Source organism: Tamandua tetradactyla, chromosome 2 (assembly GCF_023851605.1).
Source record: "Tamandua tetradactyla isolate mTamTet1 chromosome 2, mTamTet1.pri, whole genome shotgun sequence".
Taxonomy (NCBI): Eukaryota; Metazoa; Chordata; class Mammalia; order Pilosa; family Myrmecophagidae; genus Tamandua; species Tamandua tetradactyla.
This window is the reverse complement of record NC_135328.1, coordinates 59,819,843-59,842,872: the sequence shown is the minus strand read 5'-3', so window position 1 is coordinate 59,842,872 and position 23,030 is coordinate 59,819,843. Positions and strand designations below refer to the sequence as shown.

Genomic DNA, 23,030 nt, shown 5'->3' with positions numbered 1-23,030 from the left:
TCTTGTTCCTGAAATTAGAGGGAAAACATCTAGTCTTTCCCAGTAAGAATGGTGTTAGCTATGGTTTTTTGGTAGTTGCCCTTTATCAGGTTGAGAAAGTTCCCTTCTATTCCTAGTGTGTTGAGTGTTGTTATCATAAATTGGTGTTGGATTTTGTCAAGTTCTCTTTCTATGCCTATTGATACGATTGGGTAATTTTTGTTTTTTATCTGTCAATATGGTGTAATACATTGATTTATTTTTGGATATTAAACCAACTTTGCAATCCTGGGATAAATTCCACTTGGTCATGGGGTGTAGTTCTTTTTTTCTTTTTTTTTTTAAATTTTCTGGATTGAGTTAGCTAGTATTTTGTTGAGGATTTTTGTGTCTACTTTTATAAGAGATATTGGTCTGTAGTTCTCTTCCTTTTTTCCCATGGGCAGGCACCTGGAATTGAACTCGGGTCTCCGGCGTGGCAGGCAAGAATTTTACCATTGAGCCACCATTGCACCACCCAATCTGTAGTTCTCTTGTAATGACTTTGTCTGGATTTTGGTATCAGGGTGTGCTGGCCTGAAAATGTTATGTATCCCAGAAAAAACATGATCATCTAATCCTGATTCAACATTGTAGGGTGGAACGTTTTGATTCAGGTTGTTTCCACAGAGGTGTGACCCACCCAATTGTGGTTGTGCCCTTTTGATTAGATGGAGGTGTGACTCCGACCATTCAAGGTGGGTCTTGATTAGTTTACTGGAGTCCTTTAAAAGGGGAGACATTTTGGCAAAAGCTCAGAAGCGACACAGACACAGACATTTGGAGATCAAGACAGAAATACCCTGAGTACTAACCAAGGACTCACTGAAATAGCACCTGACAAGAAGAAATCTCTGGCCTAGGAGATGCTAAGCAAAGAGATGAAACCTAGAGTTTTGCCCTGGAGCAGCTAAGTGTGCGTGTGTGCCGGGGGAGGGCGGTGCGGGTGTGTGTGTGTGTGTGTGTGTGTGTGTGCTTAGAGTGAAGCCAGTGGAACCAGAAGTTGGAAGCAATAGACCTGGCAATAAGAACCAGCAGATGCCAGCCGCGTGCCTTCCCACATGACAGACTTTTGCCTTTCTTCAGAGTTAAAGTATACTTTTCTGGATGCCTTAGCTTGGATATTTTTATGGCCTTAAAACTGTAAACTTGTAACTTAATAATTGTTCATAGTATTCTTTTATAATCATTTTTATTTCTGTAAAGTCAGTAGTAATATCTCCTCTTTAATTTCTGATTCTAGTAATTTGAATTATTTTTGAATCTTTATTATTCTTGATCGGTCTACCTAAAGCCTTGTCAAATTTGTTGATCTTTTAAAAAAAAACCAATTTTGGTCTTGTTGATTTTCTCTATTGTTTTTTAATCTCTATTTCATTAATTTTCACTGTAATCTCTATTATTTCCTTCCTTTTGCTTCCTTGAATATCTTATTATTAGCTTTTAAATCTCTGCAGTAGATCCAGTGATAAACTTTTTCATTCTTAAATTTATTTGTGCTTTCACTTCTCTTTGTTTCTTGATAGATCTTGCCAGAGTTCTCTTAATTACATTAGTATTTTCAAAGAACCAACTTTTGGCTTTGTTGACTGCTCTTATTTTAATTATTTCATTTCTTCTACTTCCTTTGTTTTTATTCTGTTGGTCTTTTTCTCAAATTTTTAAGTGCATTAAATTTCAGACATTTCCCCCTAATATAAATGCTCTTTTCATTTCTTTCCACGTGCTGATATTTAGTATTTTTGTTTCTGTCTGGTTCTAAATAATTTCTAATTTCCATTATTTCTGCTGGCTATTTTAGAAGTGCATTTCTTAATTTCCAAAAAAAAGGAGTTTTTTTCCTAATTTATATTTTTGTTCTATTTTCTTATAGATTTATATTCACTGGATAAAAAACATCAATATGTTCAAGAAGAGGGAAAAACTTAGGGCAGTTGGAACTCTGAGTCACAAACTTGGAACATTTATGTCACAATGTGAGCAAAAATAAAATTCCCTAAAATAGCAATTCATGCAAGAGGTGATTAAAGTTTTACAGGTCCTGGTCCTGTGGTGAGAGTTCTGAAGAACTGGTTGGGATGGGTGGAGGCTCTCTCATGGCTATGCACAACCCTGTTCTTATTGATTCTTGATTATCTCCATAAAAATACCAGTGTGCGTGGTATTTGGTGGCACAGGTTACTCCCGGTGAATGCTATCCATGGAGCATATTTTGTAGCTTCCCTTTGCCAGTGGGAAGCCACCATTAAACCACATGTGAAAGTCAGTGAAATGATGCCCCCGATGATAAAAGCAGTTTGTTGACCCATCCAGGGAAGGGGTGCACATCCGGTCTCGGAGGTAAAAGGCCCACAGGGAGCGCTCCTGCAGACTCCCGGGTGTTGATCTGGTCGGGGCTGGCGAACTTGGCGGTGGTGAAGGACATCGACGGCCAGAAAGAGGCATCCAGAGACAGTGTCAGTGTATCCATCTCCCGGCCTTCTCTGCCCACCCGTGAGTCCCGGGCAGGCCACGGGGGCCCCCGGGTTCCTGCACCACCGCCTGGGGCGCCTCCCGCACGCTCCATGCACCAGACACCAGTCGCCCCTGCCTGGCCTGCACCCAAATGGAAATTTTTAGGTAACCCATTTAATTTTTTTTTTGTATGCTGTATGGTGGGGGTCACATTTCATTCTTTTTCCATGTGACTATTCAGTTATTGCAGCACCCCTTGTTGGATTTTGGGGGGCTGGGGGTGGGAAGTGCATGCATCTAGTATTGAACCCAGGTCTTCCACATGGCAGGTGAGAATGCTACCTCTGAACTACCCTTGCACCCCCTCATTTAACTTTTTAAATGATTTCAACTTGATTTATGATTCAATTTCATTGTGATCAGGGAATGTGATCTTTATGGTACCCGTCCTTCAAAATTTGGACATTTTCTATAAATATCCTCTGTGTGCTTGAAAATATCTTCTCTGTTGGCGCACTGGTTCTATATATGCAATTTTATCAAGCTTCATAATTATCTTGCTGGAATCTAAATCCTTACTGAGTTTTTGACTGCTTGATCAAATTACTTAAAGATGTTTGCTAGGATCTTTCTCTTCATTGTGGATTTGTCAAATTCTGTTTAGAGTTCGATCAATGTTTGCTTTATCTATTTTAAGGGCATGTTGTTAGGTGCATTCAAGAGTAGAATTGATGTATTTTTCTGATGAAACTTACTTTTATACTATTAATATAATTATAACAGTTTTTTTGGTTAGCGTTTGTCTGACATAACTTCTATCCACTTGCTTTCAACCTTTCTGAAAGGTTGAAAGTCTAAGACCTTATGTCTTAGACTTTTCTACTAAACAGCACATACTAAAAAAAAAAAAAAAGTTTGAGAAAAAATGTGAGATGGAAGAGAGAAGAACGAGGCCTGAGAGGACACCTGCAAAGCTCCAGTGACCAGGAAACCAGTTTCAAGATATCTCACCCACAACTGCCCCGACCCTAATCCCTCTCCTCTTGCAGAGATCTCATTCCATGAGTCAAACCCCTCAGAATATTCCCTTAGAATGTAAGATGAAAACATGTGTGCTGGTTTGAAAGGATGTATGTCCACTAGAAAAGCCATGTTTTAATCAAAATCCCATTTCATAAAGGCAGAATAATCCCTATCCAATACTGTATGTTTGAAACTGTAATCAGATCATCTCCCTGGAGATGTGATTTAATCAAGAGTGGTTGTTAAACTGAATTAGGTGATGACATGTCTCCACCCATTTGGGTGGGTCTTGATAAATTTCTGGAGTCCTATAAAAGAGGAAACATTTGGAGAATGAAGGAGATTCAGAGAGAGCAGAGAATGCTGCAGCACCATGAAGCAGAGAAGGAAAATGCCTCCCGGGGAGCTTCATGAAACAGGAAGCCAGGAGAAGCTAGCCGATGATGCCATGCTTGCCACGTGCCCTTCCAAGTGAGAGAGGAACCCTGACCGTGTTCACCATGTGCATTTTCAGATGAGAGAGAAATAACTGTGTTTGCCACGTGCCTTCTCACTTGAGAAAGAAACCCTGAACTTCATCAGCTTTCTTGAACTAAGGTACCTTTCCCTGGATGTCTTTGTTTGGACATTTCTATAGACTTGTTGTAACTGGGACATTTTATCGGCCTTAGAACTGTAAACTAGCAACTTATTAAATTCCCCTTTTTATGAGCCATTCCATTTCTGGTATATTGCATTCTGGTAGTTAGCAAACTAGAACAACATGTCCTACCTTTAAAATAAAGTCCCTTTTCACATAATTTCCTCCTCCAGCTGTCTCCTCTTTGTTCTCTCCTTCCCTCACCTGCTTTCTTCAGAAGTTATTCCTGCCTGTTTCACCTCTCAGTTGTTCAATCCACATACACAGGAGTTATACTTGGCTCCTCTTTCTATTTCATTCTCCTTCTTAAATGAGTCAGAAAGTCATTTTAATGCTCTGTAGAAATACATTTTAAATCTTTCCTATTTGCCCCTCCCCCTGCTACTGTCCTAAGTCCTCACATCTCTTGCCTGGACCTCTGCGCCTTCCTCCAGGCAGGCATTTCCGATTCTTTCACAGGCTGGCAGTGATCCTCCCTCTCCTCTGAGACCTCATGACCTTGCCCTGTTCTCGGCCTCTGGGAATTCACTGAGTTTTGAGGACTTCCAAGTTTTTCTACGCAAATCACAGGGGACATCCATCCACACCCCCAGGTCCCGTCGTACCAGCTCCTGAGGGCAGACCAGAGGGAGACTCATCTCCGCTGAGTGCCACTTCCAGAAATGCTCTGTGCCCGTGTCATTTTAGGGCCCAATGCTGGAGGCTGGTGCGCTGAGCCCTGGGGACAGCCTCTCAGAAAGCTAGTTAGGCTGAACTAATTGAGCCGTGCAGTTGGCAGTTTTCATCATCAAACAGGTTTCCTGCTGGGAGCCAAACCCTTGGGTGTCCCTGACTGCCCTGGGGTGTTTTATCTACCCTTAAAGAGGCACAGGATGGGATTATGTGACTCAGTATCCCAGAAATTCCTGCTTCCCTCCTCTGTAGAAATCATGGTGCTGCCCCAGAATGGGTGGGAGTACAGGCTCGGGGTTTCATCCAGACACAAAAATAGGTGTGTCATCCTTCCCCTATTTCTGGGTTTCTCAACATATGCACGCTGGCATTTGGGGAAGGGCAGCTCTTCCCCTGTATGACTGTCCCATGTATTGCGGGGCTCTTACTATTCATGGCTCCTGAGCACTAAATGCTGACTCTGCCTTCCTAGCCATCTGATCATATCCTAACACCGCATTCACGTTTCCAGATGCTCCACTCCAGGTCTAACTTGGAAGTAACCAAGGAGAAGCAAGGAAGTCACCGAGATTCCCAAGATGCTGAAATTATCTCCAGTGTTTATAAGTCTTAGTTTCTGCTTTTATTTAATTGTACCCAACTAAGTAAAAGTGATGGGAGTAAGCATTCTTGTCTTGTTTCTGATTTTAATGTAAATGTCATTTGTTTTTTCACCATGAATCATGTTATTAGCTACTAGTTTGAGATTTCCCCCTTTAGTCATGTCAAGAGAGTATCCTAGTACACATCTCTGTTTTTGTTCATTGATAATATTTATCAGGCCTACACAGCGACTTTCATCAAATGTCTCTTAGCCATTATTGAACTGATACAATAGTTTTCCTTTTTTCCAACTACTTATATATATTTAATTACAATGTTAGATGTTTAAGAATATCAAACCACCCTTACTTCCCTAGAAAAAACTTACCTTGTTTATGGAGTATTGTCTATCAAGTATTCTTCTAGGGATATAGGCATATGTTATATATTTTTTAGATTTTTCTGTAGAGCTTTTGTACTATGGTTGTCAGGATTTGGAGACAAGCTTATGGTCATTTTATAAAATAAATTACATAACTTAAAACCGAAGGAAGATTTCTTTCTTTTTCTATGCTTTGAAGCCATTTAAATCGTTCTTGTTGTTCTCTGTAGAATTATTTTCATTTTCTTTTTAACATTAAAATTTCACCTTGGTATACAGATAGGCTGGGTCTCTTGAAATAGTTTGCCTCGTACTTGGTGGGCCTTTTCATCGAAAGATTTTATTTTTCAGATCAGGAAATTTTCTTTATATCTTTAATGATTGTTTCTCCATTTACTCTGTTCTCTACTTCGAAAATGACTGTTGTTGTAAGTATAGATGATTTCTAGACTCTTCTTCTCTCTCTTACTCTTTTAATCTTTTCTTTTTTTCTGAGTTATGGGGGAAGTTCTCAAAACAGTCTTCCCTTATCTGGTTTTCTGTAGTATCTGTTCTGTTGTGTGTTGCTTTGATTGCATTTGAAAATTATGATTTTTAAAACCATAAAGTAAAATGTCCTGTTTTGTAATTTTTCACATATATATGGATTGATCTTTTGAATCTTATTGAGAACATAAATTAGGGATTTTTTTAAATTAGGGATTTTTAAATGTTTCTTGCTAGAATTCTAACACTCATAGTAGTAAAGATATAATACCTCATATCTTTTCATATGTCTAGTAATTTTTCAATATTTACTCATCTTTACAAAATGACATATATCTGTATTTGGGATTGGGATTCAAAATGGGTTCTTAAGAGATTATGTGGATCATTATGTTGGTTCCAGGCAATGGAGAAAGAAAAATGATGACTGCTTATGGTTTAGCTTACTAGATTGGAAGAACCAGTTGGCCATGGATGGGACAAGGAGAGGAGAGAAGCTGGCTGCTGTGCTGGTGGCCCAGAGTCACCTGGGAGGAGAGCCCCCCTCTCTAACTGGCATGAGTGCTCCTGTTAGGAAGCCACCGGCCAATGTCCCTACTTTTCTCTTCACGCCAGAAGATGGGCTTAGCCTTGACCCACTCTCTGCTCTGGGAGCAGACGTTGGCACTCAGCTTGTTTCCTGCTGTGCCTACCTCATCCTTATTTCTTATCCCGGCTGGGTAATGGAATGTTTTAGGGAGGCCCCGCTTGGGCATATCGCCCTTTACTTCCCAGGAATGCCTTTCCTTAGTCAATACCTCCATCATTCTAGTTCCATTTGTACAATAGCTTGTAGAAATTCCTCAAAGCTTCTGTAACTCTACAGAATTCCAGCGTGGAATAGTATTTTCCTATATTCACGTCCTTGGGTATCTCAGTGGGAATTTAGGAGGGAGGAGCATTAAATGCATGGGTTCAAATTATGATCCGTAAACAACAATGAGGATCCCATAACTTGAGACCAGCGGCCCGGGGGTGGGTCAGAATACGAAACTGATTTTTTACAGTGTCACCGCTAGGTGGTGCCGCTAATTAGTGGAAACAATGGAATTGCTGTTGCTGGACAACAGAACCACTTATAGCTACAAGCACAAGTTTGCCAGCTTGGAACTTGTATGCACTTGTGCGTATATGCATGAGTGTGTGTATATACTATTATTTGTGCATGAGTTTTCCCACAGAGCAGTGTTGGTTTACGAGTGTACACGCACGTCCATGTACATGCGTGAGTGTGCGTGCCCCTAAAGTATGGGCACGAGGCTAAATGAGGTGAACACCACCAGGCTCATCCACCAGCTAATTGATCTGAACTCCTGTCCTTCAGCCAGGAAGGCTGCCTGTGGGGTGTGCAGAAGACCCAAACCTGGGGGAGAGGTACAACTCCACAGGACAGCCTTTTTGAGGCAGGGAACTCCTATACATGGCCTCTTCTCCTCTACAGTCATCTGTCCTACAAATCCTTCCTGCCCAGTCGGACCTCCAAGAAGAACTCTGTTGGTTCCGATGTCCCAGAGAACTGTGGTCTCCATGCTGTCCCCCCAAGGCATGCATCTAATAAAATGCCCACCCTGGGATCCTACCTCTGTCCAGCTGAGGAGTGAACCCGTACCCAAGAAAGCAGATGTGATGTGTATGTGTTTGGGAGGCGGGGGAGTCTCCCTTAGTCCTCACCCTCACAGACTCATTCATACCCACAGAACCTCTTCCCTCTTATTTTAGTAGAGGGGGTCCCCAGCTCCTCTCAGTCTATTGCTTTGGAAACCCCTCTCACCCAGGGAGAGTGCTGTACTGATCATGCAGCGTATACAGCAACCCACCAAGGGACCTTGGACAAGTCCCTTCCCTCCTCTTGTCTCAGTTTCCTCATCTCTCAGTGTGTGGTATTTCCAAGAACCCTTTGTGTCGACTGAAGTCTGCAGGTTGCCGGCTCTGCCCCACCCTCCAGGAGCAAGAGGGAGCCACCTCAGAGAAGCTCCAAAGGAGGAGGAAGTTGCCTGTTTGCTATCCTCCTCCTCATTACTGCAGACTTCCCTTCTTAATAGCCCCCTAGGGAAGGTAGCTGGGCTCCCTGCGCCCCAGAAATCTGCAGGCGGGATTTCTCCCTTTAGTATTATTAAAAGTTTACATGGCTTCCCCAAAGGCAAAGAGTAGTCCCCGGATTCATTAGACTTGCTGCCGCCTGAGCTCAATTTAGTTGAAGGGCATGTTTAGTCTTTTCATCCAGAGAAGGTTTTCACTCAGTAATGAGGCCTCTCTGAGAGACCCTGGTCTGGGATCGAGGTCGTGGGATACTGTCAGAGAGAGAAAGGTCCCTGAAGGTCATCTCTTTGCCCTTGACTTTTACAGAGCAAGAAACAGGCTTGGCCAGAGGAAGAGGCTTGCCAAAGTCACAACGGGGGAAAAGCCGGCCTCCGGCTCTGTAACGTTTCTCCAGGTGGCACAGGGAGGAGCACACACCCAAGAAGAAGCATGAGAGAGGAGCTGGGGACTCGGGGGCCAGAGCTGGAGTTGCTTAGAGAATAGCCACCAAGCCCACAGCAGCAAGAGAGGTAGTACCAGCGCAGGGCGGTAGTGGGTGCCAGGTCCTGAGCAGGCGGAGGCCTGGGCTCGGGCTTGTCTAGGACGAGCAGAAGGTATTGGGGATTACGAGGGGGTAGGGGAGTGGGTGCCTGCTCAGGTCCCACCCACTCTGGTTCTCTGTAAATTCCCCACCAGACAAGAGTAGCGGGTCACGGCTGCTGGGTGGAGAGGGTAGAAAGGAGCAAGGAGCCTGCCATTTATGGCCAGTTGAGGCTGCTGAACCGGGTGCCAGGAGGCTGGGCCTGGGCTGGCCTCCCTGAGCTCAACGACTTCAGTGCCCTCCTCCCTACGCCCTCCACACCCTGGGCTGACCCCCAGACCCTGTGCCCCAGACCCAGAGGGACTGAAGGCTTCGAGGCAGTTGTTCGGCCTCCTTGGATGGAGAAAATCTGCCCACCATGCCCTGCTGAGCTCCTGATGAGTGGGGTAATCAGTTTGGCAGAAACTGGCTCAGACCTGGAGCACTTTGTGAACTTGACAGAATCACAGACTCTCAGACCGATGGCAAGGTCTCCCAAGTAACTTGGCCCAACCTCCACCGCAGGAGGGTCAGTGGTTTAGGGGCAGGTTCAACACTCCGTATGTGTTACCTCACCTGATCCGCCCCAGAGCCTCTGAGGTGGGGCTGGCCAAGGCTGCTTCTTTTCTCTTCTGACCAAGCTGCCAGCCTTGCTCCTTGGGTGCCTCTACCTGCTCCCCCACCATCCTGACTGCCTTGGAACTAATCTTGCAGCAGTGCAACTGCAGAAGTTCACAACAAAAAAAGAAGACACTCCCAGACCCTAACCATTCCGTGTATTAAATTCACCCCCGACCTCCCGCCCGGCCCTTCTTCCCCTCTCCTTCTCCCGGCTCCCCAGGCTCCTGTCTCCCTCCTTCTCTCTCCAGCCCTTACAGACTCAGGCAGCCCAATTATCGCAAAGAAAAACACGCTCAACCAAGTGGTCCTAATTGCAAGCTCAGAGAATCCCCTGAGCCATCAGCCCTCCTCACTGTCTTCCAGGGCTTTCCTTCTCACCCACTCCCAAGCCCTTAAAAAAGTTGGCTGTCCTTTGTTTTGACGGAGTTGAACTCTACTCTCTCTTCCCTGCTGTAGCAACCCCTGAATAAAGTCATCCTTTCCTGTTTCACGTTGTTTGGTGCAGTTTTCTTGACAGTGCTATTATTAGCCACTTTACAGATGAGGAAACTGAGGCACAGAAAGGTTAAATATACAATCACAGAGCTAGTGAGTGAATTGTGCAGTTCTAGAATCCACACTCTTAACTGCCGTGTTATTCTTGCCTCTAAAAGAGGAGGGAGCTGAAGCCCAAGGGGTCACTCCAGCAGGCGGCAGGGGTGGAGGGGACCCAGACCTCACCTCCAGACTCAGCGCTTTCCTCCAACACCTCCGCCCCATCTCCGCCCCTCCTTCCTGCCGGCCTCCCCGGAGTTAACAGTGGCCTGGCCTCACTCTTTGGCTCTTGGGCGGGCAGCTCCAGCCCAAGCAGGCTGCGCCCGCCCGCATTCCCTGGCTGCTCTCCAACCCGCGGAAGCCAAGACAACCAAGTTCAGTGACTGCGAGGGCTGAGCAGGGCAGGCTGCTGAAGGCCAGGGAGCAGTAGGAAGGCATAAGAAGCCACCGCGCCAGAGAGGAGCCCATCCAGCTCCCAGATGCTGGGCCTCCTGGGCAGAACCGCCCTTGCGGGCCTGGTCGTGGGCGCTGTGGTGACCGTTTTGCTGCTGCTGCTGCTGCTGGCCACCTGCCTTCACCACGGACGCCAGGACCGTGACGTGGAGAGGAACCGACAGGCTGCAAGGAGAAACCGAGGCCGGGTGGCCTGGCCCTGGCTGCTCCGAGGACAGGGCCACCTGGGACGCCTTCACCATCCCCACCGCCTCGGCCACGTCTGTCGCGGGCTCCACGGCGGCCTCCACCACCACCACCCCCACCATCCTGCGCAGCGTCACCATCACCACCACCACCACGTCCCCCGGGGCCGCCGCTGACGCCTGCGGGTGGTGGCCGCTGCCTGCCTTGTCAGCACCAGGACGAGCGGACCTGGAACTTCTGGTGCAGAAGGATGTATCTCCGCAGGGAATTGCCGGGGGCCTGCTCAGCTTCCTTTGTCCCCAGAGGCAGAGGAAAGGAACCCCAGGGGTGATGCTCTGGGCTGTGGAAGATGGGCGGAGAGCAGGGGTGACGCCCTGGGATTGGACGCCCCACCTGTGAGTTTAACTCACAAGGGGCACCTGCAAGGATGCAGCGGCAGGACTCGCTGGGCTGGACACGTGTGGAAAGTGCCCCCCATGAACTGCCCGTCTTTTCATCGTCCTCATTAGGCAGCTGCAGGCCTCTGGCCAGTGGGGGTGGCTGAGAGGGGCCCAAGGAATGCCCTTCTGGTTTGGAGAAGGCAGCATGGGGCTGCACAGCCACTTCATCGGCGCCTTAATGTGAGAAAATAAAAACACTAAGCTTTTGTGAAGCAGCTCTTGATTACGACACAAGTGGGAGGGAACTCGAGGAGCCACCTGGCCTGGGTCGGCCCTGCTCTGGGACCTTCTCGGTCTGACTGGAAGTGAGTGTGTGGAGCCTGCAGCTTCTGCCTGAGGTTTGGGGCCTGGCTGTGGAGTGGGGAACACCGGGTGGACCCTTCAGTGCGCCCTTGAAAGTCCCCGTGAGAAGGGCCTGAGCTGAGGGAGGAGTCAGGATTCAGGGTGGGGGTGCAGCCCTGTGCACAGTCAGCCCTCTGCAGCCCTGTGGGACTCTGGCTTCCGTGGGTCCAGGGACACAGAGGCCAGGCACCACCCGGCCCATCCCCATGGCAGACGGAGCTCTGGGTCCCGCGGAAGCCCCACCGCATGGGCTGTGCTGAGTTCCGCGTTTCCTTGGTATCTGGGTCTGGGATTCTTATCCAAGCCCTATGTCTCCAGCCGGCCTGTCACCTGGGTGCCTGTGTCTGGTGGTGCAGATGGGAAGGAGGGGCAGAGTGCTTTACCCTGAAGGATGGAATGTGGGAGAGCGCTCTGTGAGACTCTCCGGGAGACCGTGGGCGATTACTTGCCTGCTCGAGGTCTTACCTTCTTTTTCCCTGAAATGGGATGGATGACAGCACCTCCTCACCACAGCCCAGGGGCATGTTCCCACATGGCCCAGGAATGGCTGGTGGGATTCCACAGAGGCAGGGAATCTCATTCTGCAGCCTTCAGCCTGTGCCTGTGAGCCAGGGTGGGAGGTGGAGGGAGGCGAGGCCTGGGGCCCAGGCGGTGGGGAGAGGCTGAAGAACAGGCCAGAAAAACAGGGGTCTGGTGACTCACTGGAACAGTACGTCCTGTTTCCTTTCTATTTTCCGGTGGATTCTCTTGAGGGCTGGGGAGGAGTGAGGGGGAGAGGGAGGCAGATTTAGATTCACGGCAACACTCGATTTCTCGGTTGGGAAAGTGGACCATAAGTTGCCACATCTTGCTGATTTTTCCTCTGCCGTGCCCTTCCAATTCGCCTCCCTCTCCATCCCTGGGCTCTGCTCTAGTGCCGGCCTTGTCTCTCAGCCTGGATTCATGCCAAAGCATCTGCCCAACCCCAGCCCTGCTCCTTTGAAGCGTCTCCATTCTGTGGCCTGAGGGATCTGCCAGAACTCCTCACTGCCCCAGGGATGGTCTGTCCTCCATTCAGGCCCTCTGACCTGCTTCCTGCCTGCCTCATTGGGTCACCTCCGTGCACCTTCTGTCCTATCGCCACAGCTCCAGCCATCCACCCTCGAACATGCCCTGCACCTTCCCCTCTCCAGGCCTTTTACCCAGGAGGAATTTGTTGGTCCTCCCTATGGGCTTCTGACTCTTTTTTTGGTACTTCTTTTGGAGCACTGACAACACCCTCTTTCCCCAGAGATTTATGGTAGGACTCAGGGGCCCTTCTTCAGGATTCCCTACCTCTAAGCACAAACCAGCCAACGCAACAGACACTTGGGGAGGGTGTCAGGAAGGGTTGTCAGAGCCTCACACTCTCTGGAAAAGTCAAAATGATTGAAATGACCACTGCTGGAAGGTCGGGGTTTGAGAGACACTGAGTGTAGCAGTTGGCCCCTGCAAGGGGCAGCAGGGAGTTTTTGGGCTCTTGGAGCCTCTCTGAGGGTTTTCCAGCCCCCACCACATCCCCCTGGTGTCAGAGAAGTATGAAAGATGAGAAACATGGAACACGTTGTGGTCACCTGGCCTGGAATTCTCCTACCCCAGTCTCAGTCCCCTCTGCCCCAGCCTCTGACCGTCTGCATTTCCCAGTGGTGGTCTGGAGCCTCTGTGGGGACACCCGGCCTCTTTGCTCTAGGATGTCTGCCATTATCTTTTTTTTCTGTTGAGGTAAGTGGAATGTATGTGATGCGCCATTCCTCCTATCAGGGGGTGATCAGCTGATGTTGGGTACTGGAGGGGACATATGCATATCTAAGCCGTAGGTATCTTTGAAGGCCCCATTCCATCTGGGCAGGGGTGTGTGTATCACAAGCTGACAAAATTCACAAGAAGGAGAGAAGATACTCAGAAAAACACCTTAATGACAAGCATCTCAGAATATGGAGCAAAGGTCTTTGGCTGGCTTGCTTTTCCCAATTCTACTAATTATGCTGCTGCAAGCCCTCATGGAATGGCCGTTGTTTCGGGGGTGGTTTGTACTGAGCTGGGAGGCAACTGAGCACTTTGGAGAGGAATGTAACCTTTATCTACCTTTATCAATGTTACCGTTTGTGCCTTGGGCTAGAAAGATCATTTTGGTTATAACCATGTCACAGACTGCCAACGTGAGGCCAGTAGAGTCCTCTGAGACCCTTTTAAGCAGGCTGTGCTTATCCTCGCTGTGTAATGGGGGCTCATCTCATATACACAACCTCTGTTTGGATACCGAATGCCCGTTATAAGGATGAACCAGACTATCTGTTTTAACAGACGAATCAAAGAAGGTTAAAATCTCAGAAACAGAGAAAGAAACCTATCCAAGGCCAGAACATAACCAGATCACGTAATCGACTTTTATTCCAGTTTAAACATGCTAACCCTCTCATGCCTACAAGTGGCCTCCCACTAAATGTACTCCAACCCCTTTCCCCTTGCCCCCTCAAAGATCAGGTTAAGGAGAAGTCAGAGAAACAGACGATGGAATCCAGGCTGGTGCCCTCCATCACCTGAATTAACTAGTTGGTCATGGTAATTCAATCTGAAACCTCAAACTCTCTGTTTCTGGTTGTCCCAGTTAAAACAAAGCCTGGTCAAGAAAATAATTCAAGTGGTATCGCTTCCTGCCACAGCTCAGAGCCTGCTCCGTGGCCCTCCCCTCCCCTGTGGAGAGGAGCCCAGAGCCCAGGCAGCCCTATCATCTTAGGGAAGGAAAAGAGTGGGAATCGACAGGGGATCCTTTGTTCCAGACGTTGGTGCTCCCATTCTGTCCATGGGAAGTTCCCTTGCATTGGGATACAAAAAAACAAAACAAAACAAGACTCACTGGGACCTTGGAGAAATTCAAAAGGACTCAGCCTGTGTGACCTGGGGCCAGTCCTCTGTCTTCTCTGGGCCTTTGCACCCCGGCCATTGAAACTGCACAAGATGGTGACCACTCTGTGGTCGTGTGGCAGCTGGAAAGAGCACTGAGCTAGGAGAGAAGGGAGGAAGCCCCTCCCTGGACATTTGGTGCACTGGGTATCCTTATGGTTAGCAGCAGCCTGAGGGCAGGTCATCAACCTCGGTGACCATCAGCATTTTTATCTGTAAAATGGGGACAGTATTGCTTCACAGGTCTGCTGGAAGATTATATAAGATAATGCCTGATTATGCCCCATACCTGAAATTCTTGTTTCTCGCTGTTCCACTTTTCAGAGTATCAGTTAAGTGGGATCCGTAACCCAGACTCCCTTCTGGAAGTGGTGGGGTCTTTGGAGGTGTCAGACGTGAAGGGTCTGTGACAGAGCACAGCTCAGGACAGAGCCCCTTCTGGAGGACTCACTCGGTAGCCTGTGCCTGCCTCACCTCCCTGTCCCAGCCAAGAGAAGGCCTGGCCAGGGGCGAGGTGGGAGTGATATGGGGAATGTGTGGGGGTGAGAGCAGTTACTGACCGGGTGAGAGGTGAGGTGGCCGGCAGCTGTGTGGGTCCAGGGTCCTCACACACAATTGGAGGAAGGGATTCAGGAAGTGCTCACAGCTGCTCAGATATCTCGGAGCCAAGTCCCAAGCGGGGACCAAAGCTCAGGACCCAGGGATGAGCATCTCATGGGTTGGCCCCTGAGATGGTGACGGGGCCAGGAGGCTGTGGCCAGGGCTGCTCCTCGTGAAGACCAAGGTAAGTTTTCCCAGCACCTGAGAGTGAGCAGCAGGCATAAGGAGGCAGCTGGGGGCAGAGGTGCTGACCAAGGCAGGGCTTCCCCTGGGACCTCAGGCCAAAGACCCCCACTGTATGTACTGCAGGGGCTGAGACACCAGGAGCCCAGAGCATGCCCTGCGTTATCTGATGCACTCTCCTTCCCCCTCAGAGAAGAGCAGAATGCAAGGCTCTGCTTCCTCCTGCTGCTCCTGCCCGAAGCCCCCATGGCCCTCCTGGTGTCCTAGCAGGTGTTTCCTGCCCCCTCTTTGTCCCCTTCTCCTTGCCTTTCTCCCCATCCTCCTTTCCATCCAGCAAGGGACCCGGGGCTTGGGAGGCAGCAGAACAGGCTGACTCAAGGACGATCCCAAGGTCCCCACCGGGGAGGAGCCGGGCTCATTCTGGACCCACAGGAGGGGGAGGATTGTGTCTTTTGCCCGAGTGTACAATCTCTCTTGAAGTACGTAGGCGTCCCAGAGAGTCGGAGGTGGCCAGGCGCCTTCTGAACAAAATCGTCGGCCCTCTCCTTCCCGCCCAGGATGCACCCCGGGGATGTGCTGCCCATCCTTCGGAAGAGCGCTCCTTTCAGAAGCCAGCGGTGGAGGTGACCTCAGCTCGCCGAAACCTGGCTTTGGGTTTTGGAGAACAGAGACCCGGAGAGCCATCGGGGTAGGGCCGCGCGCGGACGCTCGACGGCCCAGAGGGGGCGCGATCCAGGGCCTCAGGCCAGCCCCTCCCGCGACCAGCGCAGGGACCCAGGTGCACGGCCCCTTGTCACTAACCCGAGCCCCCTGTTCTTGAGCGGCAGCTGAGGCTCTGGGGCTGTCGCCTGGGGCCATGGAAACGGCCGTGATTGGGGTGGTGATGGTGCTGTTCGCTGTGACCCTGGCCATCACTTGCGTGCTGTGCTGCTTCAGCTGCGACCCCAAGACCCAGGACCCTCAGGGAGTCCCTGGCCCCAGCTTCACGGTGGCCACGTTTCGCCAGGACGCGTCTCTCTTCACGGGGCCGGGGCGCCAGGCCCAGCCGGCCGCCAGGGCCCGGGACTTCTGGACCTTCATGTGAAGCCCGACCGTCTCTCGTGGTCAGGCTTGCCCAGCCCTAGGAAGCCTTCTCTGAGTCCGGGCCCCCCTGCCCTTCCGCTCCTGTGTCCAGCGGACTCCCCAGCGCGTCCCAGCTCATTCTGTCCTCCAGCCCGGGAATCCACGGAGGTGGACCACTGAGAGCTCAGCTGGGACCTGCCCACAGGATCGGGCTTAGGAGGGGTCCAAAGAGGACATGAACTGACAGCGTCGGGTCAGCTCTGCTGAGTTGTAGGGGACACAGAGCAATCACTGGAATTTACTGTGAATGGGGGTTCACAGGTTACCTCTGGATGCCTGCAAAACTAGCTGCATCCCCACCAGAGGACGCAGCGCCCTCAAGTGGACATTTTTAGAAACCGCTTCTTACCTGTTTCCCTGAGTATTTTTGCCACTGCAAGTGCAGATTGTATAGAATGCAAACCTGACGCTTGCCAGCTGCCAGCCGCAGGAAATCAGCCTTGAAATTCTGAAACCAAAGACCGCTCCTATATAGGACTGTTTCCTGGGAACAACTGTATTGTTCAATTATTCTGTAATTGAAACTGTATTCCCTTTTATGGGCCTTCCAAGAAGTTGTCTGGTTTGGAAAACCACAAAAGGAAACAGAAGAGAAATGTAAGAGTCACAGAAGGCAGATGTTTTAATAATAGGAAAGCCAGAAAGAAGACTTTTAAACATATTTTTAATGAGACTTTATTACTATACCTTAATATTGTCAGAGAATGTGATGACAACATAATTATGAAAACATTAACTAAAATATCATCAACTGAAAGACAATTCCAAATAAATTGAAATGTTATGTTACATACAGAGCATGTGACAAAGCTCTCGTTTTCATCACAAATAAAGAGGTGTTCAGTTTTTGTTACTAGGAAATCTCTTCTTTCTGTGCCCATTAAAGAGTATGGTTTGAAGGGTGCAAAATTATGAGCCTCCTGGGATGCCCACATGTCTCCATCCAGTCCTGAGTGAAAGTCATGACCTGCCTGCTGGAGGGCAGGACTGACCCTGGTGGAGGTTCTGGCTTCTAAGTGTGTCCGGCCAGGGTGCCCTTGCCATGTAGCTGCCACAAGGAGGGAGCCTTGGGGCTGGAGAGGAGCAGAGGGGCGAGGAGCTAGGGAGGGAGTCAGCCTGATGGAGTAGGATGGGGCCGGGGAGCATGGGGAGGGGAGGGGCATAGCCTAGGGACAGGAGCCCCTTGAGACCAGGTAGTGACCCCTCTCGAGCTCCCAAGCAGGAACTTCATGGATGTGTGTGGAAGGGAGCTAGCTGCAGGAGATTCTGGAGGACTGAGTGAATGGAACTATTGTAAGTTGCGTTCTCTGAAAGTGGAATTTAGGGCACGAGATGTTTATTAGGGATCAGTGCTAGTCAGGGGAAGGAGGATGAAATATGATTGCACAAAGGAAGAAGTAAGTTTTGAGGCAGACCAGGCTAAGCCTTGGGCCAACCACTGGGAGCTCTGGAGCAAGTACTGACCATCAGAGTGGTTCCCTTGGCGCTGAAATGTCTTGTCCTTAATACCTCCCCACCTTTGCTCTGCCTCTGAGTGCTGGCTACTCACCTTTCTTCCAGGGTATGGTCTTAGGTGAGGCCTTCTGCAGCTGAACAGGCCCTCGAGGAGCTGACAGCTGAAACAGGCTGTCTGGTGACGGTACCCGAGGCAGATGTACAGTAAATCCTTCCTTGAAGGGTGACCTGGGTGGTACATTTCCATAGGAGCTCAGTGGGGTCCTGTTCTCAGAGGAAGGACCCAAACCAATCAGAGGTGGGTGAGCATGTCCAGAGACAAAGAAATACCTGGGCACAGGAGCTCCAGGTGGGGAGAGATGGCTGCGCAGGACCTGGGAGGGGAGAAAAGGATGGGCCTCAGCCTCCCTCTACCCTCCAGCAGAATCAGCTCTACTGGTTCCTAGGGCAGCACCGGGCGTTTGAGAGACTGTCCCTCTCTGGCGAAAATACGGTGGCCAGAGTGGGAACTCTTCCAGGGTCACGCAGTAAGTTGAGGCAGAGACTTGCACCTGAGTCACAGTTGTCTGGGCCCAGGTTCTGCCCTGTACTCTGCGGCCTCAACCCCAACCATTCAGTGGAGGGAAGGTCTGCAGTCTGGGGTCACACGACTCTGAAAACAGCAGTGGAAGCAATGCTGGCCTCTCTCTGTAGGGAACAGGCAGTCTGTAGAGCCCTGGTATATGACTGGCCTGGAAGTATGAGAGGATGAGTTCTCCTCATTTGCTCACTTGTTCATCAACCTTCCTATCTACACCATCCACCCATCTATCCACCCACCATCCATCTATCCACTCATCCATTCATCCATCCACGGATTCTTACTTCCTCACTTATCCATGCATTTATTCATTCACTCACTCATTCACTTATTCAGCCATTCATTCCCCCATTCAATAATCCTTACTGAGCACTGACCATGTACCAGGCACTGCCCAGGGAAGACGTGGTCCCAGCACTTGATGAACTCCCAACTTAGTGACCTAGGTAAGGTCCACTCTGGGTGCTCAGGGGAAGGAGAGATGGGGAAACCTTTTGGGACAAGGTGGCTCTTGAGCAGAACTTGAAGTAAAGAGAGGACTTGAACAAGCAGAAATTAGGGGAAGGTGTTTCCAGAAGAGGAAACAGCATGGGCAGAGGTTCAGAGAACATGTGGGGGCAGGGAGTAAGCTATTCAGCCTGATCAGATGAGGAGATGAGGTTAGACAACAGCCAGCTCCCAAGGGGAGCACTTCTTGCCACATGTGGCCAGGAGGTTTCTGGGCAATGGAAGATGAAGACAGTAGAGATGCTGGGCAGATACAGCCTCTCCAAGCACACACAGCAGTGTCACAATATGCTGTTGCTACAGGGGTGAGCCCCTGCATAGGAGCAAAGAGAAAGGTTCTCAGCAGGAATAGGTCAACTGGCGAGGCACAGCTGGGGGCTGGCCGAGGTGAGCACGGGGAAGAGATCCCGGGTTTTGCTACATGAAGGATGACAATGACCTTGGTGAGAGAAGTTTCGGTGGAGCAAAGGGAGCAGCTGCACCATGGGGTGTGTGTGTGTGTGTGCGCACAAGTGCATGCAGTGGAATCAGCAGGAGCTGGAAAGGGGAGACTGCAGTTGGAGATAAGCTGAGGGAAGAAGAATGATGGGGTTGTGGCCCAAGGGAGGCATTGTACTGATGGAGTGTTTGTTGTTATTGTTTTTAAGACAGGGGTAGGGGTTGTGTAAGGCCCTAGGGGGAAGCATTGGAGAGGGAGATACTGACACTGCAGCTGCAAGGAAAGGACCCTGGGATGGGGATGGGAGCCAGGGGTGAAGCATCTTGGGATGCGGCAGGGGCTGGGAAGGAGGTTTGGGGATGCAGGTAAATGCTGGGGTGAGTTGGGAGATGAGGGTGTCTTTCCAGATAAGAAACAGGAGCATCTGCTCAGAGAGAGGTGTGGGGGGTTGGGGTGAAGGAGTGTCTGGGATGATGACAGTCCCACAGTCCTGCTTTTCTTCTGGGTGTGAGTGTATGTGGTATGGGCAGTAGGTGTGGTGTGAGTTTGTGTGTTACTGTGTGGTGTGTGTGCATGCTCTGGCACATGTGTGTTGTGTGTGCTGTGATTGTGTGTGAGGGTGTGTGTTGTGCCCAGCACAACTGTGGCTCTGAGGACCAACAGTGTAAGCAGAAGGAGGCCGCAGGAACAGGTCAGCCAGAAACTCCTCTCAGTGAGAGGGAGGGCATTTCCTCTCAACGGGGAAGTGCAAGGACGGAGATTTAGGCTGGTACCAGACTGCTAGCAAAGCTGGGAGTGTTTAGTGGCAGTGAGGGAAAGAGCTGTTGGAGGTCACTGTGGAAATCTGGGGCTGAACCAGACTTGAACCCAGGCTTCCCAGCTCACAAACCCAGCCTTCTATTTAGTGGACAGTTACTACATGCCAGGCACTTTGCTTTCTATATATCATCTCCTCAGTGCTCACAGCAATCATATAACCCTATTTTACAGATGAGGAAATGGAGCCCTGAACTATGAGACACTTTGGGCCAATACCTGCAGGAGAAGACCTAAACTGTTATTTTCATCCATAAATGGTGTCTGGCCCGGGCAAACTCTTAGCTGCCCTGTTGCCGAACAAAATGAGCTCACTGCCCCATGTACACAGCAATCAGTTCTGTGACACCAAGGTTTCAAAGAGAAGAAGAGGTTTATTACATGGCTGCCTGTAAGGAGACAGGAGCAAAGCATGCTCAGATATGTCTCTGCAAGTCAAAAGAATGTAGGGTCTTTATGGGATTTAGACAAAGAGAGGTGGAGATAGTGACCTTGGCAGGTGGCGATTGATTTGACTATGGTTAATTGGAAATGTGTAAGCATGGACCTGAAGACAGACAAAAGCTGGGGTAAGCATTAAGTTACAGATTACATCAGTGTTGCAAGTTGTTCAGTTAACATAAGTTAACACATAAAGACTAAGCTAAGCAAATGACCTATAAGATCTGACAGAAAACCAGCTGGGCATTACTGATTACTTCAGTGTTGTGAAACAAGATGACAAGTAAGGGGATGGCAAAAATTAAAATGACATGTGCCATTAAAATCTTATAGTCGGCAGTTATGCTCTACAGGGAAACAGAGCCTTTCCCCAAGGACTCAATGGAGAGGCCCCAAAGGGAAATGGGCTAATTGTCGACGACAGTGGTTACAAACCCATTTCGTGTCTTCAGAAGGGAAGGCCAGAGTCCAGGATGTGACTTGTCCTGGTTTACCTGAACAAAAGCCTTGCTGACACCTGCCGCTACCTGGATCTCCGACTCTGAAGTCTTCGCAGTCCTAACAGGCCAGCCAAGAAGCCTCACCCCAAGGGTTCTGGGTTGACAGATGACAGCATGAGGCTGCCCTTTAAGGCTTCCCTGAAGCTGCGCACCTGTAGAGACACAGCCTGCTGATATTCTCGTGACAGATCTCGCTTCCCCATCCTCTCCCCTGCCTCCACCTAGGGCAAGGGGCAGGTAGAATCCCCTCTGTCTCACCGCAGCCACATTGCAAAGGGCTAGTCTTAGCCCTGTCTCCACCACTAGTTTGCTATTTCTTTGCCTTCCTGGGCCTCAGTTTCCCTGGTTGTAAGAGGAGATGAGAATCCCATTCTGTCTTGTCTGGAAAATGCCTGAAAGTATGAGGAGCCCTGGAACTCAGCCGTCAGAAGGGAGAGGGGGACGAGGCACGATGCCTGCCCTCTGCCCCCACATTCTCCACATTCCCGGCCTTAAACCTAGGGTGGGGTTTCTCTCTGGGACCAGGCAGCCCTGAAATGACATGTTTTCCGGAAAAGTACTTTCCTTAAAGGAAACCGCTTGTTCCAAGGAGTAGAAAAGGATCATTGTGCTCCCTGGGTCCCCGCTCCCCTCAGGACATGACTCTTGAAAAGACAGACATAGCTGGAGACCCCGAGACTCACACGCACGCTGCACACAGATGCATTCGTCCCAGCGCATTCTTAAGTGCGTGAAGTTAGAGATGACCTAAGCGTCAAGCAGGAGGGGGCGAGGCGGGCACATTTTGGCACAATCACACAATGGAACACTATGCAGGCTTAAAAACAACAAGGCAAACGGAAACTCGGTAGCATGAAGGACAGCTATATATCAGTAAGGAAAAGCTTGAGTAAATTGGAGTAAAACACATAAATGTGTCGTGTGGTAAAATTCTAGTGTTAAAATACCCTGAAATGCATAGAAGAGGCTGTACAGAGCTATATCCCTTGTGCATGCTTTAAAATGTTTTCCTTTTTGCTTATCTGTATTTCCTGTAATAAATGTTTTCCTTTTTGACGATAAAAGCGAGAAACTAACAAAGGGAAAAAAACCACAAGTTATTTTTCAAATTCTAAAGCAAATAATCTTATCTGAGATAGAGATACAAAACCAGTCAGGCACAGAGAGAGAAATAGGCCATATGGACAGGAATAGATAAACACACGCACACACGTCTTCTGCCTAATTCTCGTGATTGCGGAAGGAATTCTGGGGAGTCGGGCATGGGGGCTGTTTCCAGAAAGCACTGAGATCTGGGTGTGAGGGCTCTGCCTGAACCTCTGGGCCTGAGACTTGGGTTGGGGAGGCTTGGGGAGAGGTCTGGCAGCCCTGCACCCACCAGTGCTTGCTTAGGGCATGGCCAGGAAAGGCTGCTGAGACCACTCCCATCCGCTGCCCCAACCCGGCTGCAGAAGGGAGATACCAGGGCCCACAGCTTGGAAGGGCTATTTTGGGACTGCTAGGACTTCCAGGCCAGGACTTTTCAGCTGTCCACAAGCCCTGCTTAGGAATTCAGGGCTATGGTGGATCATATAGAGAGGCTGCTCTCCTATGGGGAATGTCTGAGATGCAAGAAGCAGGGCAGCGTCTCAGCCCCTGTGTGGGCCTGGGTATGGGGCTGGCTGCCTCCTATATCCAGGGCATTGGTTTCTGCCCATGTGAGTGTTCCTGCCTCCAGGTGTCAGCATCTGTTGACCCTCCTTATGCCCTTCTCACCCCTGCCCCACTGTCTCTGCCCTTGCACGGGCCTCACCACTGTTGACACATCTGACTGGTCTCCCTGCCCACCCCCTGCCCCCTCCACTGCCCAACTGCCAGAGGGAGCTTTCTCAGACACAGATCTAAGCTACTTTGAAAGCTGTTACGTGGGTCTCTGTTTCCATACTCAGACTCTCAGAACTGATTCCAACTAATACTGGTTCTCTTGCTTGATAGGCATAACAGCCGATCAATGA

General features: G+C 49.6%; 2 protein-coding genes across 2 annotated transcripts; both read left to right on the top strand.

Annotated features, from left to right (window-relative positions):
• The first annotated feature begins 10,283 nt into the window (after nt 1-10,283).
• HRCT1 (histidine rich carboxyl terminus 1) lies at nt 10,284-11,341 on the top strand. The gene has a single exon (XM_077147729.1). The coding sequence runs from the start codon at nt 10,530-10,532 to the stop codon at nt 10,863-10,865; it is 336 nt and encodes a 111-aa protein (XP_077003844.1). The 5' UTR covers nt 10,284-10,529; the 3' UTR covers nt 10,866-11,341.
• A 27-nt stretch (nt 11,342-11,368) lies between these two features.
• On the top strand, nt 11,369-17,131 carry SPAAR (small regulatory polypeptide of amino acid response). Its single transcript, XM_077147730.1, has 3 exons — nt 11,369-11,434; nt 14,718-15,177; nt 15,664-17,131. The coding sequence occupies exon 3, from the start codon at nt 16,033-16,035 to the stop codon at nt 16,258-16,260; it is 228 nt and encodes a 75-aa protein (XP_077003845.1). The 5' UTR covers nt 11,369-11,434; nt 14,718-15,177; nt 15,664-16,032; the 3' UTR covers nt 16,261-17,131.
• Nucleotides 17,132-23,030: the final 5,899 nt, after the last annotated feature.